This window comes from Diprion similis, chromosome 6 (assembly GCF_021155765.1).
Source record: "Diprion similis isolate iyDipSimi1 chromosome 6, iyDipSimi1.1, whole genome shotgun sequence".
Classification (NCBI taxonomy): domain Eukaryota; kingdom Metazoa; phylum Arthropoda; class Insecta; order Hymenoptera; family Diprionidae; genus Diprion; species Diprion similis.
In genome coordinates, this window is record NC_060110.1 from 20894363 (window position 1) to 20910632 (window position 16270).

Here is a 16270-nt window from a genome sequence, read left to right on the forward strand (position 1 = left end):
TTTACCCCTTATTGCTGAGCGAATGACAGACAAAATGAAGGAGCGCGACTTGCTGATTATTTTGGTTTGCTTTACAGAATGCATAATGTAACAGTTTGGCATCATGTTGTAAGAGAAGAAGAAATTCTAGAAGTAGAATGGAATAAAAATAAGTAATAGTCGTAGTAGTAGTAGTAGTATTCACTTGTTCAAGCTCAGTTTTGAGCTCTGCAAAGGGCTTACAGTATGAGATACGGTATTGTGTAATAGGTACTTATCGTAGCTTATAGTCGTATCCCGTGCTTTATAATCGGTGATGTTTCCAGTTCCAATTCGCATGGATCGCTTTGCAGAATATTGAAAATTTATATACTGTTTTATTATGAGCGATGTATCCGCTTAACATAAATGCATTTCAGTGAACTTTATAATGTTACGTTCTGTGTCAAGAGTTTCTATATACCGATCAACATTTACATATTAATGTATTCGATACGTTTTATATGACTGTGACATATGTAGTATGCTTCTTCGCTGTCGATGGATTAGGGTCATACAGGTTATTCAGGAAAGTATCAATTGGGTGTTTTTGGGAGTCCATGTCAATCATGAATCACGTTCTCTCTTCGTTATAGGTAGGCAGCGTAGTTACTGAGCATATGGTATAAATCATCATATCTAACATTACACCAGTCATAATATCTTGAGTTATCTAACAATAAGCTATATTTTTGTCTATGGTGATGATTCTGGTGTTATAATTATTCAATAATCGAGTTTGTGCTATTATTCTAAGAGTGCTGAGAGGGGCTTTCAGGGTCAAGTACTTCTTTGCTCTTTCTTGTACTTTTAACGTCGGATATATTCCGAAAGCAGATTATTTTCTATATTGTGTCATTTCCACTGTAGATATTGGGCGTTCGAAGAAATTCAAGAAAACGTATTTCATCTCTTGCTGTGTAGTAAGTAAAAGGGGTGTACTTTATATGGCGTCCCTGTAAAGTACTTGGTTTTGTGACAATGATAATGATTTCATCACTGAAATCTTTATTCGTGTCTAAAGCACTTCACAGGCGCGCCCCATACAACATTTCTTCCGGCACGGCATGAAAAGTCACTTTGACGCCGATTGAGATTCAAGCGTCGGCCCGTGCAACAGAAGTCATAACCGTCGTATAAAGTTCTTTATAGGTTAGTTTCGATGCACACTTTGAACCGATGAAACAGTTGGCGGTCAAACTACGTAAAATAAAATTCAAACATCAAAACATGCGGATGACATTTTCCAAGGATCGAAAAAGGGCCGACAAATTCGCTGCAGGGTTGAAAAAAGTGGGCTTGAAAAAGGGCGACAGAGTTGGAATCTGGGGCCCAAATTCCATCGAGTGGAGCGTGGCTTTCTTGGCCATTGCCAGGGCTGGTTTCGAGGTGGTCGGAATAAACTCTGCGGATCTGCACGATATCGACAAAGTCGGACCATCGGCTGAGAGCAACAAAACCTCATCTCAAAAACGTCGTATGTCCTCGGAAATTACACTGGACATACGTTGTTCTTCAATGAAATTCTGAGATGGCGTTTTGTTGGCTCCAAAATCTCACAATCACAGTGGACGTGTACGGTGGTTTGCCTATAGTTAGGAGTCCCCATAGAGCACGTCACAGAAATAATTCCTTTACGATGCTTCGTACCTGTATGTGTTTTCCACTATACATAAGGTACATTCGACGTTCATTGTCCAATTAGCTTATTGTTAGCTTGAGAGAGAAAAAGTTGTTGATTAGACAACGCGTCTCTGCAGGACTGCAAATATTTACAAGGTTGAGCATAAATTTTTTTTACTTTTCGTTTCTGTTTACCAAAGTTTTAAGCTATTCACTGATCTGATGTGACATTGTGCGATAGTGGATTATGTCAATTAAAGTTCAGTCGCGCTTGTCGTGAAGCGAATTGGCTATGTATTATACAGATTTAATTACATTATATCCAAAGTTCACATGAATCTCGACCTCAAACTTAAAAGTATTAGGCCGTTCTCAATGGCACGAACACTTTTCAAACAGTCAGGTATGTGCGATGCGTCGAGAGCCACGTTCATAGCTGACGCATTTTGATATGTGCAAAATAGGTTAAACACACAGCGTTGCAGCATATGGAATTTATAATTACTATTCAGCAGAATATGTTTGAATTTTATGGGTATATGTATAAATCACGTTATACACATATACAGAATTCATAACCACAGAGGAACCTGTTTTTTTTTGTCCACCCGTAGCTTAGAAAATTGCACGTAATTTAAATTCGCAGTAAACTTGATTATCTCATTCTTTTATAGCCTTTCGGCTTTCAGCTTACGGCTGCGTTGTTCAGCAGCACCAGGATTGGATCGATATTTATTCAAGGTTAATATCAAATGGAATCCAGTTTAATTCGCAGCAGATTTCGCCCTGATGAGGATTAATGAAAATTCCCAGCCACAGAGACGGGTACACGATAATGGGATATGCTTAAATTAGGGGAAAAGGAGTCATTTCTTTTGCGAAGCAATATTTTTCCATTTTGACAAATAAGCAGTCGATGCAATCCGATTTCATGCACGCGTATTATGTAGGTCTAAAGTAAGCCTTGGGCAACTTCCGGTTGGCGTTTGCCTGCTTCGCGCTTCGACAAGCCGTTTCGCAATAAACGGTGTTTCTAATATCCGGCAATTTTTCACTAGTTCATATATTCCTCAGGGATTCTCCCTTCAATTTTTCTTTCTTATTGGTGCGTAACTAAATGACGTCGTTACAGACATTGGCCTGATTTCTATTTTATCATACTGCAGGAGCTTTTGCCCAACCCTAATAATCAGTGGATCAAGTCAATCAACTAATATCTCGCGAAAAATGTTGAACGAAACTGACTCGGCCAACCACGTAGTAAAAGCAAAACCACAGCTGGGCATAATTTATTACTCACGTCATACTTACCGTAGGAAAGGTTTATTTTTTATGCGAGAAAATTTGAGGGTGCATAACTTTATGGCCCAGTGATTCTCAACCTGTAATCCCCTGCACAAATCAATGTCAGTCTTTGTAAAGAAAATCAAGGTCGTGATGCAAATAAAAATTTCCGGCCTGATTCAATTTCCGTGACGGTTAATCAGGCATGAAAGAACCTTTCCTGTGCGCAGAAAAATGTCTTGGAAACGCTTTTCGCAGCTGTTTAAGTCCTTGGGGAAACACTGTTTCAAAGAAATCGATTGGTATCACGATGAGGCGTTTGAATTTAATATTCAGCCTAGTACAATTGTTAAATGCGTGTCTGATTCCAGGTAGTTATGATAGTGTGTATTTCTTGTTCTCATTGTGGCGTCATGAACCACGCATAGTTTAATTAATCTAATGGACAAATGGGGCGGCCGAACTTTATCAAGCTCTGTAATCATCGCGGAAGAGTAAATATGCTTCCAAGAATAAAAGTTTGAATAATTATTCGTTCAAATTACACACGCGGATTGCATATAGATGTGAAGAATAATATTCGAGACTTACTTTCGTGACCAGATTTTAATTAGTTTTTCCTCCAAAATTTCGCCCACCACAGTGGCATCAGGTAATTCGTCGACATCGAGTCCTACGCCAGTAGCATTAAAGTGGAAGTCATCGGTGGTGAACAGGGTAAAATCTCTACCGGAAACGGCGTGATTATTCAATTCACTTCCGGTACAACTGGACGACCAAAAGGACCCGAGGCTGGCCCACAGATCATATCAACGATCAAAAATTTCAGGAAGGTACGATTTGGGGGTGTTACATTAAAAGAAGATAATTTTTGGACGCATTTATTGGAATTAGCGATATACGGACTCACCTGGAGACTCATGACTTTAACTTTCATCGTGTCCTTTTTTTCCGAACAACAACGTTGTACAGAAACGACGCCAATGGAAGAATGAATGGAAATTGCTGGTACACGTCAAGCTAGGTTTGGCGACCTCTTTGACCTTTTACAAAGTCAGTCGCGACGGTAGGTACATCAAGGCAAATTGTGCACATCGGTTATGATTTTTCAGCATGCATTCGAACGGTTTATCATGCAAACCCGGCCACTATAGCCAACTTGCAGACATGGGTGAAAAACTTAAGCAAAGAAATAGGTAGGGATCAGATAAAAGTCAATTTTGTTTCTCACGGGAATTCTCGCAGCACAACCAGTTGCAAAAGTGCATGTGTACACGGAAGGCGGAAACTTATTCTCCTTGGGTTTTGATCACAACAGCCTGTGCATGCTTCAGTCGTAAGCGTAACCTTTAAAGTTTCCTCAGGACAGGAATTATCACGGTAATTACCATTGTTCGCTGATAACGATGGTTGTTACCCACCTTTATAATTAACGTAGAGACCTACATACATGACATGGCATATTTTCAAAAGCCCGCGATACAATTCGAGTGGACATAAGTGGTGTTTTCTTTTTTCCGGAATGTTGAAATGGTGTTTCGTCATTTTAATTGGTGAATTGGCGATTTAGTGAATACACAGTAAGAGATGGAGGCTCCGATTGGCGAGATTTTGATCGGTTTGACCTGCGGCTCTACAGCATCATCGGGCCTCTATTACAGATCTAGAAGAACGTTTGGGCTTGACGGTGTACGTGGCCTTCCTGCATCTACTATGGGGTGGTTATGTGGCAAAAGTAACGCCGGTTACAGTTGGCAATGAGAAAAGGGGTCAACGTGTGGTAGGGCGAGGCCAATGACTCGGTCATTTATTCCTATCTATGCGGAGATCTTTCGCGGAAAGCGGGATGCATCGGAAGTCGAACAACTCGCGGCTGCCTACTATGCAGACCATCGTATACGAGCATGTGTGCATTTATGTGTGTGTGTGTGTTTGTGTGTGTGTTTGTGTGCAGAGGATTCATAACAGTCCTCCCACACAAGGAGCATCGATGCGGTGAAACCTGAAGGCGCTCGATAAATTCATTCTTGAATGCAAATTTTTACTCGAGGTGATTGGTCTCTGCAGGTTAACGGTATTCGCACATCTGCTCAGCATGTAAGGTGAATGAAGTTAGGTAGTGATACCGGAAACAGGAGCAGAATTAGTCAGAAATGATCAAGTAAATTGCCACCTTCCTACACTCCATGCATACGCTTCAGTATGAAAAAAACGACTTTTGTTTGCTGGGTTAGCTGCAGACTTGCTGAAGTATTGTAAGACTCGACAAAAATTGCGTCACTTAAGTATTCCTTCAGTGGGAATCTTGTCTAAAGCCAACCAAATGGAAACATTCAAATTACCGGGTCTTGACTGCACGTTAAGATGCGAGACTCGCTCTTAGTTCTTGTTCGTTTACCGCGGGTTGAAAGACTGAAACTTGATGGGGAACAGCGAGGGAGGAAAATTATTTGATTACTCCGGAACTGTAGCGAACTGATGATTCTTCAATACCGCGAATGTGAAAGACGACTTCACAGACTACTTCGCAATTTGCTAATAAAGTGCGTGCACGCAGTTATCGTTCGATGCATGGCCAATTACGAATGAAAGTGCCAGTCGACCCATCCGTTCGAGGCTGGGTTCAAGAGCCAGTTAGTGGTCTGCAGTATGACACTGACCGTGTAGGTTAAAATTAGTTCAATCGACTTCGAGGCGTGCCAAACGCGCAGAAGAATGATGATATGAAAACAGCAAAGATGTAGGATTTAGTAGAGAAGTTACGGCGACCACTGGACGAGCCTCGCAGCCTTGAGATGCTATTTCGGACTTGTTTTTACACCGATTTGCATTGACTCAAATTGCCGAAGCGCCAGTCTTTTAAGAACGTGGTAATGAAAATATTCGTTATACAACGAGCAGCATGCCATGCATTCTCAGCACGTGCCGCGGAACTTCTTCGTCTACAAATCGCCATGCCAATTCTAATAAACCGAAAAATAGCACCAACACGGTTTTAAATATCACTATCCATCGAACTGATGAGTTTTCTTCTTCTCTCCAATTACAGTCGATGTACGGATTGCCTGAGACCATCTGCGTGAGCTTCCAGACGCCGCTCAGAGAAATTGCCGATACGACCGTTGGATACTTATCAAATCGCACCGAAATCCAGCTGGCTAAACTGCGCTTCGAAAAAAAACGCAATTTGTAGATTCGCGAATCTGACCAGTAAACAACTGCTCAAACCATACATTTTAACTCTAGCTCGCTAAGCAGAAGGATGGTGACAAATTTTTTGTGGACATGGTTACTGATCGTGAATAAAGATCGCTATATTTTTAGCTTTTTATTCATTACTCTGTGTGGATATACGTTTTAATCGTCTCAATTTGCATACTTATAGCATAGACCGCGTTAATTTATCATTCTCAAAACACAAAAGGAAAATTAGAAAGAAACGCGGAATGCAAAGACGACTGACTGACAGTCGGAACGTGCGAAAGTGGGAAATCGATCTTGGTTAAAGTAGCTTGTAGGTGAAAAACCAGTCTTTTCACTGTTTACGTCTTGCACACGTGACCATACGTACCTTGCACTGCAGCTGGTTGACGAGAATGGAGGTCCCGTTCCTTTTGCAACACCCGGAGAACTCTGGATTCGCGGTTATCACGCGATGATTGGTTACTGGGGAGACAAGGAACATACCAGGAAGACCAAGACCGATGACGGCTGGCTGAAAACTGAGGATCAGTTCATCCTGCGGCCAGGCGGCTACTGCCGAATCATCGGCAGACTCAAGGACATGCTGATAAGGGGCGGTGAAAACATATTTCCGAAGGTGCGTAGACAGTGTCTGTAGGGTATTGATGCATGGGGATTTGGAAAGCCTTTGCGTGGTGCTACGGAGTGATATTTTATTTATGACGCGAAGCACCGATAAGCGATGAACCCGAACGATATCGATGAACCGTGAGCACCGGTAACGTTCGATTACGATTTTGAATGCGAACCGTGCCCGATTTCTCGCGATACACCAGAGTTCATTACCGGATCACTAATCCGAAGACCATTTCGCTTAAGCAGTACTTCCGCGTTGCTTCTTTATTCGCCGTCAAACATTTCTCGATTCGTGCATAATGCTTTGCTACGATTGAAGATTAAATTCTTGCAGGACATTGAAGAGTTCCTTGAGATCCATCCGGCAGTCATGGAGGCCCATGTTTTCGGATTTCATGATGACTGTCTGGGCGAAGATGTCTGCGCCTGCGTTCGTCTAAAGCCGGATGCTGTCGGCCTGTCGGCTCAGGACGTCAAGGAATATGGAAAGAGAAGAATAGCGCACTTCAAGATTCCGAGATACGTCCATATCTGATCCAGAGATTCCCGAAAACGACCAGCGAAAAAATCGAGAAGCATGTCCTCGGGGAGACCCTGGAAACTATCTATATCTATACGACAGTGCAATCAACTTCTCAATTTATTTGTATATACGTCATTCAGTCTACATATCATAGTACATTCATGTTGATCAGTATTCAATTTATGATTTACACTTTCATATTTAAATAATTTATACACTATTTTAACCGCTTTTGCCATAATGAAAATTTTTGTTTATGTACCAATCACTTTACATTTGAATAAAATGAATATGTAGAGACGAAAAGTAAAGAATATTTTATCGTATCTACGTACAACCTCATTCTTATGTTACGTTGTGAGATGAACGTCGTGACTTGATTCGGATTCGTTGCGTGATTTAGATGTACTCGTGTATTATGTATTTCGATGTATATGAATCTCGGAAGTCCGCTGATCAGCTCCTCAGGTCTTCTTGTTCAGCTCACCAAATTCTAAAAGTTATTTTTACATTTCGGCCCTTCCAACTATCACTATGCGTGATTAAAATAATTATTGTTAATAATACTTGGGTTAAATATCCGTTTACTTACACAATCTCCTTCAAGTTTTCAACAGTAAGGTTTACAATTGCTGTATAAACTATCACATTTACTGTCACTTATCGCAGTTGAAAAATGTTACTAAACCTCGGAGGTTCTGAGTTTAATTATTCTATGATTTGATTCTATATTTCCTATGAGGTTCAGTTCTATTCAACGTCTGAAACTGTTCTCTTCGGCGTCTCAATCTCTTCTCTTCAGCGTCTGAATCTGTTCTGAATTTGGGCTGAAGGATGAAGAGAGTAGGAGTTGAAAAAGAGTCGCGTTTCCTCGCGGGTCTAGAATGATTGGTTGAAATTAATTATTCACTATAAGCAATTTGAAGGAGTTTGGTGAGTGAGTAGTACCTTTGGGAGGGGGGGGGTCACCACGAGACGATATTGGTTCGGAGAATTGTAAGCCGTGAAACGCTTCTTGGTTGTATCGTCGTTACAACAAAAGCGCTATCCCTAGTTCTGAGACCAAAGGCTTCTCTATTTGTGAACTATCCATGATGTCTCTCCCTACGTTTCCTGTATTTAGTCTACGAAGCTATGTTAATTAAGTGATGAGTTTGAAATCTATCGCAAGTTTTTTTTACTTTGAGTTATTGCAGCTGAGATCGTAAATCAAGGGTTTTATATGAGAGCTAAGGGATGAAAAATATAAGGGTCAAATGTAAAAATTATTAATATGTACTTAATGCTTCATAGGTATGAGCTTGGCTGATGAAATAACTGGCATTGTGTCTTACCAGAACTATCAATATAAGAGTATTGCAAGTTAAGGTGGTAAATGTGAATGTCGGTTTGGTGTAAGAACAGTGGTAAGAGTGCATAAGGCTCGTTTATGGTAACTGCACGGTGATAAAGTGAGGCGCAGATAGGACGCCGTCGTAGTTATCGGCTGGGACGTAACACGTAAGTCATGCTTAGGATTTGTTCAAGCGAATTGTCAACTTATGTTTGATTAAACGATCAAATATCTATATTGGATGTTTGATATGAGAATCGAAATCACTTGATGTTATTAATAGATTATCGATATAGCAAGTCACAAACGAAGCAAATTCATTACCCAGTGCTATACTTAACGCTGGTATGAATTCGCTTCCTGCCGTCTTGAGACCAAATAGAATTCTATAAAATTGGTACAGCTTATCACCATGTAAAATTCTTTTCTAAACGAATTCGCCAGCATCCATGTGTCAAATCCGTGGATGTCATCTAATTTAATACCGTGATATTTCCTCGATAACTCATTTATCGGTGGTGGGCTCTTGTTGTCAGATTCTGTTATTTCGTCCACATGATGTGCATCTAAACATAATCTCACTCCGTTATCGTTTTTATGTATTATTCGCAATGGATTACAGTATTGACCTATCGCTGGCCATACCGCACAACTGTTTACTGGAAACTCATTCAAACCATGTACACTCCTAAAATTTTGATAATTTTTCTTAGACATACAGGTCACTTGACTTCCCGAATCAATTAAAGCTATTATTTCTTGTTTTAAAATTTTTACTAAAACACTTGGACCTTGAGGTAAGTTTTGTCTTACTTCTTTGACTTTTTTCAGACTCATTGATGTCATATGTTAAGTCCTTAACTAAATTTGCATAATGACAACTCGATGTCGGACTCCTACTCATCGTGTTGTTTGCTAGTTCAAATGACTGTTTGAATTAGATTGGATGTTGCTGATGCTATTTTGCAATTGCAGTGGCATTTACTGGTTTTGACCATCGCTGTTGTTTGAAAAAATATGTTTGAAGTGATTCATCCTGTGTGTTAAACCGTTTCGAACTCTACTTTATCTGAACTTTCACTTGGATTGGAATAAAATAAAATTTGTTTCTTAAAGCTTCTTTAAAATCCTAATAAGTGTTAATTGTTTCTTTAATCGCTTCCCACCATATATATCCTTGCTCTTCCTGACAATTTATTCTCAATTATTGATAACTTTCACTCATAATTTACCATTTTTAATTCAAAATAATTTTCTATACTTTCTAACTATTCTATTGGATTAATAGTTTTTTCGTCTGAAAATTCGGGAGCTTTCGCATCGATATGATTTCCTCGCAACATTACTGTCAATTCACTTACCGAAATATGATCGTTGTTGTCTACTGGTTGTTGTACTGTTACAAGGCTGGAATATCTCAGTTGCTCATTTTGAATTTTTAGCAACGCGATTTCGTTAGTCAGTTGTGCGTTTGCTGCTTGTTGACTTTTTAGCTGTTCAATCATTTCCGCCTTCAAACAGTCCAGCTGTTCCTCCATCTCGACTGTTTTATCGAGCTCTTGAGTAGTTTCTCGACGTATGTGTGATGCGTGATCTAGTTTTAACAGGGGTTATTTTAATTGTTGGCGCCATATACTTTGAGCAGACAAATATTATAACACGTTTACTGTAGTGCTTAGGTTTACTAATCTTATTGCATGAACGTAATCGTACTATCTGTTAACGATAAAATGTTGAAAGTTAATCCTATGTTTACCTTCTCTATGACTAGACTTTGTGTTCAGGCGCCATTTTGTGAAGTTAATTTTCTGGTTTTCGCCTTTTACGCTACAAATCTTAAATAAAATTCACACAAATTTACATTCACACAAGGGCATGAAAATATGAAGTAAATAATGAAAACGAAATTTATGATGATCGAGTACCCGAGTGATACGTGCCGTCTGCTAACAGATCTACAACGCGAGGAATCGTCTGTTCGAACAAGCCACGTGTTAGCTCACGTGAACGCAACTGTCGAAGACAAATTACAAGCTGCGATGTTCGATGGATGGTCGTGCGTCGACGATCTGGTCGAGCGAATAAAATCCACCAAGACTTTGGAGCAATCTCTCAAAGATTTGAAACCTCCACCAAAGTCCCAGAATATGAAGCCAAAAAACTTCAGACCCCCGCCACGTTAAAGGAAGAATCAGGCATCAACGACAGGCGGGCAAAAAGTGATCATATCAGAGAAAGGTATTTTTTAATAAACAATTTATTTTTTATGTATTCTCATTACTGAGTATACTGGTTTGCGTTTCGTAACATCCTGTGGTTTGACGCAAATGCTATACAAAGTTCAAATTACAAACTCAATTCTTCGGATTGGTGCTCGAATGTTTTCCGAGCATCGACTATAAATTATGGATTCTCACGGCATACTACTCATCTAAGGTCCCTATTATGGATTCATCGTAGGTGAGGGTACTCGCGGATCGGTTCTTGAATGTTTTGCGAGCCTCGACTATATAGTCCCTAGTCTGAAAGTGATTCTTCGTTAAAACGTATCGATCAGTCTTCCCGAAATCAACTAACTGCGAAGGCGAAATGTTTACTAATCTCAACGTAGTCGTCGTAATACTGTTCGTGTCTTTGATACAAAATTTGGGCTTTGCATCTACGGATATTGCTTCATCCATCCATGGGTCGGACACAACCAGGATTCGGGTCAAACGGATTGTTAGGTCTTCACGAGGGCCATGGATCGAGGGTTTCAAATCAATTCACAACATTTCTGAATCTTCCTGTGCGGACGAAGTTGCGATTTTGGTAGAAGCCATCGAATCTGGCCAAGAATGGGCTTTGCAAAGTAAGAACTAGACTAATTACTATGTGAAGTGTTTTAGGAAAAAACTTTACCGAATGTCAGGTATGAAGAATACGCTGTTATCATAAAAGTAAAGGAATCTCTGAATATGCTGAAGTTTGCCTCATACAAAATGTATAAACTCTTCTGTAACAATGCAGTTAGCAGTGATTCTATTCTTTATAATAGTGCTGGATGCCTCGTCGAGTTTTCAGTCAGGACTTATAAAAGGAAACTTTAGAGACATCGGAATGTACGACGAGTGCGTCGAAGTCGATGAGCAATACAATAACGTCAGTATGCGGGGTAAGCATTGCGTGATGTCTCTGGGTTCGATGTATCCTGCATCACCTGCGGTTAATGGTTTTAACTATGACATTTTCTCATCACTGTGTGTTCCATCATCGTGCAATGAGACTGATGTGGAGCAGATCATGAATGCCATTATCACGAACACACCAGCCATCAGAGATCTAGAATTCGAAGCTAGTAAAGCGTCCTGTACACAAGTGAGATCTGATGACTTGAGTGCTGGAGAAATTTACACCCTGTAAGTTGGCATTATATATAGTTTGGGAGAACAATTCCATTTGATCACCGGAGAAAACAGTGCATTGCTTGCAGAATTTTTTTCGTGGGCGTTGCCGTATTTATGATCGCTTGTACCATCTGCGACTTTGCGAAAAGACACAAGCCGACAGAAGCATCTACTTTGATAGATACGTTGGCGAAATTCTCCCTCTACACGAATGCACTCGCTGTGTTAAGCACGAAAGTAAAACCTGATACGCTGCAATCAGTCCAAGGTATCAGAGTTCTGTGTATGTGCTGGGTCATACTCGGTCATGGTTGCATTTTTTTATTCATCAGGCCAGTTGTGAATGTATTCGAAATCAACAAAGTAAGTTGAACTGTACACCTAATATGCAATAGTGACCATAATTATTCCAACGATCGAAGATTACTTTGTTTCCAAAGTCATGCGAAAAAAATGCCTTCAGCCCAATACAGATCGCTGTCACAATGTGTTTTACACAATTGTAGTAGAGATGATTTTGAGTACTACCGTCTGCTCTTATTTATATGTATTTACCATTTCACCAAGCAAGTCAATAATATTTTCACAATTGATCCGCAGTGGAGCAATTCATGGCCATCTTTGTTCGTGGAGGCAGCGCCATTTGCTGTCGAGACCTTTTTTGTAGTGAGCGGATTTTTCACGGCTTACATGCTTCTTAAAACCTTGAAATCGAACGGACGAATCAATTGGCCACTGCTCTTCCTCCGACGTTACCTCAGGTGAGTTGTAAGAACTCTAATTCAAATGATAGTGCTCAGCGTAAACTGTAGATGAGGAATGCACGCCTTTATGTTCGACGTTAAGGGTGATTAATGATTAAGGGTGTAATGTGCCACTTTGCGTGTAATCAGAATCTACAAATGGGATATAACTCTTTCCGATGTGTCTACGAATTGTTATTTTTCTTATAGACTCACGTCATCCTTTGCCGCCGTTATGTTGTTCGTTTTGTTTCTTATACATCGCTTTGGAAGCGGCCCCCTATGGAAAACTTTGTTTCCTACAGGCATAGAAGCTTGCCAAGAAAATTGGTGGGTCAATTTATTGTACCTCCAGAACTTGGTGAATGTGGAAAAGATTGTAAGTATGCTCCACGCTTTTACTAAATCAAACATACGGTTAATTTTGACAGATCAAGAGGTTTTATGAAACTTGAAAGTGTTGATAAACTTCACTACATTCGCATCCAACGAAAGTACATGAGACACGATCAACAACGTCAATATTCTTGGGTACTTCCATGGAATGTCTTTGTTATTCGTGCAATTCAGAAGTGGAACTAGTCCTTCATTCGATATTTTTCATCGTGATAAATCTGATGATTATCTCATGTTTACGAGGTTACGAACAATTTCAGTGTTTACTGCACACCTGGTACTTGGCTGCTGACATGCAACTCTTTTGGATATCTCCACTTGTCATATATCCACTTCACCGCTGGCCAAAACATGGAATCCGAATACTTGGCTTTTTCCTCCTCGCCTCGATTGTTACACCACCCGTTATCCTAGCCATCAATGGTTACTCTAACAGAATATTCACTGTACGCATGGATTTAGGGTGAGCGAATATTAACGAAATGCATTATTCATCGGAAAGAAGATATTCATTATGATTATTTCCCCATCAGAAAATTAGCCCTGAATGACTTCTTCAACTTCTACGTACCGACTTACAATCGAGCCTGCGCCTACTTCCTCGGAATATTCTTAGGTTATGACGTAGCGACTAAAAAGAGACAGCTTACGAAGGTATTTCAGACAAATTTTCGCATGACAAGAAATTTCTATCTTATTTCAATGACCAACTGATCGTCTAATATCAAAATATTTTCTGATTTTCAGATGAACGTATTGATCAACTGGGTTGTAGCCTCTGTTCTTCTCGTTTTTTGTATATGTGCTACTCATTTCAACTACAGCAATGATTTTGCGTACAATCCTGTATTGGAAGTTTTATTCGCACTCACGTTACGTCCATGTTGGTCGATTGCCACTGCTTGGATCATTTATGCATGCACTCACGGATATGGAGGCAAGTATATGTTCTATTCTTCAATTTGAAAGCTGCGCTCAATTACAGAACACTGTAAAGTTCCTAACTTGAAGGTTCCTGATGCAGGTGAATGGTACTCTTGTCAGGAAATACCAAACATTGTCGAGACGTAAAACTTTATTAACAATATTTCAGGTCCCGTTAACAGCTTTTTGTCGATGCCGATCTTTCGGCCCCTCAGTCGGTTATCATATTCCATTTATTTGGTGCATGTTTTGGTCCAATGTGTGAGGAGTGGGATCGTACGAACTCCTATAATATTTTCGAATTCTTTGGTTGTAAGTTTTTCTTTGATAACTTTTGTTTTTTAACCTGCTCATTTCAAACTTAACCCATCTCTTTTCAGATTTTTGAGTATTTGATTGATTTCGTGCTTACAATCGTCGTGGCTTTTCTTTTCACTATATTCTTTGAATCGCCATTGGTTGTGTTGGAAAAAATTTTGGTTAAAACCAAATCAGTGTCTGACAAAGCCATTCTGGGGCGAAGCGAGGACAACGGTCTGCAGGTTAACAAGCCAGGAATCCGAAACAAATCAACGAAGGAGGACTGATGTTGCCATTTTCTGTCAACAGTTATATTTTCAAAAATATCATTTCGATAATTGCTACTATCATACAATACTTCTACACACACAACTTTTACTATAATATAATTATCAGTATCGCATTGTACTTGAATACGCATCCATGTAAAGATTTCGAATCATAAACTAATTTAATTTTTTTTTCTGGATTTTCAATCCCATTAGGGAGCAGTTGCCACTCTTTCCTTTGCAATTATGCAGTGGCACCAAGGTTTGGTAGCACACTTGTAGTTGGACGTCAAAAGCCTAGACAGTATATGCACTGTTCTATCTAGCAATCCACAGAACGCGAGACGTACTCGTACTTGTCCGATTTTTTTTTTTTTTATAAACTTGACGCGATCGGTACAAAAATCACTGATCTCTATAGGATGTCTTGACGAAAACGACACCAGCGCTTCAATAGCCTCAATGGAACTAAGGAATCACGTGATTCACTGTGTATGTTATTGGTTAAAGTGACCGAGCCACGTGACTAAATCTCTTTCAACTTCGGGTATTGCAGCGCTACTATCGGATTTTGGGGCTTCTAATCCACACAAGCTGCCATGTGCTGGAAGTATAGGAGTCCGCCATCCAGTTAGTGTAGAGATCAGTGATAAAAATGTATACCGAAGGTATCGTTTTGCTCTAATGCAGAAAACAATGCATTATTTTTTAATTAAACGGATGTCAGGCTAATCAGAGTATAGAATGAATTACCATAAGCAGACGTATCTCTTATAGGCACCAGTATAGTAAACATATCATAGCCATAGGACAGCACAATGTACCGCGTATGCTAAAGCACCAAAATGGCGGTGGAACATTACAATTACAATGAAAAGGAATTTTACTCATGGCACTGGTGGCGCCATCTGTTGCGACATGATCAATAATCAATATTTTCCGCTTGACGGTCACAAATAAAACGTACCACTTTGATTCACGTTTTGATCCATTTACCTCTTTTTGCTGAATGAATGATAACAAAACGAAAGAGCACGACTCACTGATTATCGAGCATAGTTTACAGAGTACATGATGTAACAGTTAAGCATTATATTGTAAGAGAAGAGTTCACGGTTGCGTTGCATATTCCACGGTCAAAGTTACCAAGCCAATTCACAAGTTTGTTCTAACTGAAGTTGAAACTATGTTACATGAAATCGTGTAATAGTCAATAAAATAATAAAAATTGTAGTTAAGTAAAGCCGAATAAATACGAGTGATTACTTTTTAAATTTCCGATAGTTTCTTTGGCATTCAACGATTTTCTTTTGTATCTCTTCATTGATTTTTATTTTGAATTCGTTTGAGCTACGCCATATTAATAACAATTGGCAAATACATTTTTGATGTGAAACGTAAATTAGTGTAAACAGTTAATCACGTTATATAACAATTAATGATTACTAACGTCGAATCGAATTGGTACGAAAAAAATTTCACGAAGAACCAGCTTATGTTCCAACGTCAAAAATATCTGTCGACTACCGAGTAACAAAAAGATATCCTCCACTTAATTCTCCTTCGACATAAATATACATCGAGCATCAGGGTAGCAGGAATCGTAGGAAGTTTGACATGCCAACAGTCTTGTTACGGGTATCAGTGTTATC

General features: G+C 39.6%; 1 protein-coding gene across 2 annotated transcripts; it reads left to right on the plus strand.

Moving 5' to 3' along the window:
• The first annotated feature begins 11156 nt into the window (after window positions 1-11156).
• LOC124407045 (nose resistant to fluoxetine protein 6-like) lies at window positions 11157-14779 on the plus strand. 2 transcript variants are annotated; one of them, XM_046882846.1, is made up of 10 exons: window positions 11157-11451; window positions 11638-11998; window positions 12073-12349; window positions 12587-12747; window positions 12940-13108; window positions 13386-13588; window positions 13659-13779; window positions 13873-14062; window positions 14219-14361; window positions 14430-14779. In XM_046882846.1, exons 1-10 carry the CDS (start codon window positions 11190-11192, stop codon window positions 14634-14636), a joined length of 2094 nt encoding a protein of 697 aa, XP_046738802.1. In that variant the 5' UTR covers window positions 11157-11189; the 3' UTR covers window positions 14637-14779. The 2 variants fall into 2 exon arrangements, with proteins under 2 accessions (XP_046738802.1, XP_046738801.1); XM_046882845.1 differs by lacking the exons at window positions 14219-14361; window positions 14430-14779 and having other exon boundaries at window positions 11190-11451; window positions 12940-13090; window positions 13873-14129.
• The last annotated feature ends 1491 nt before the right edge of the window (window positions 14780-16270 follow it).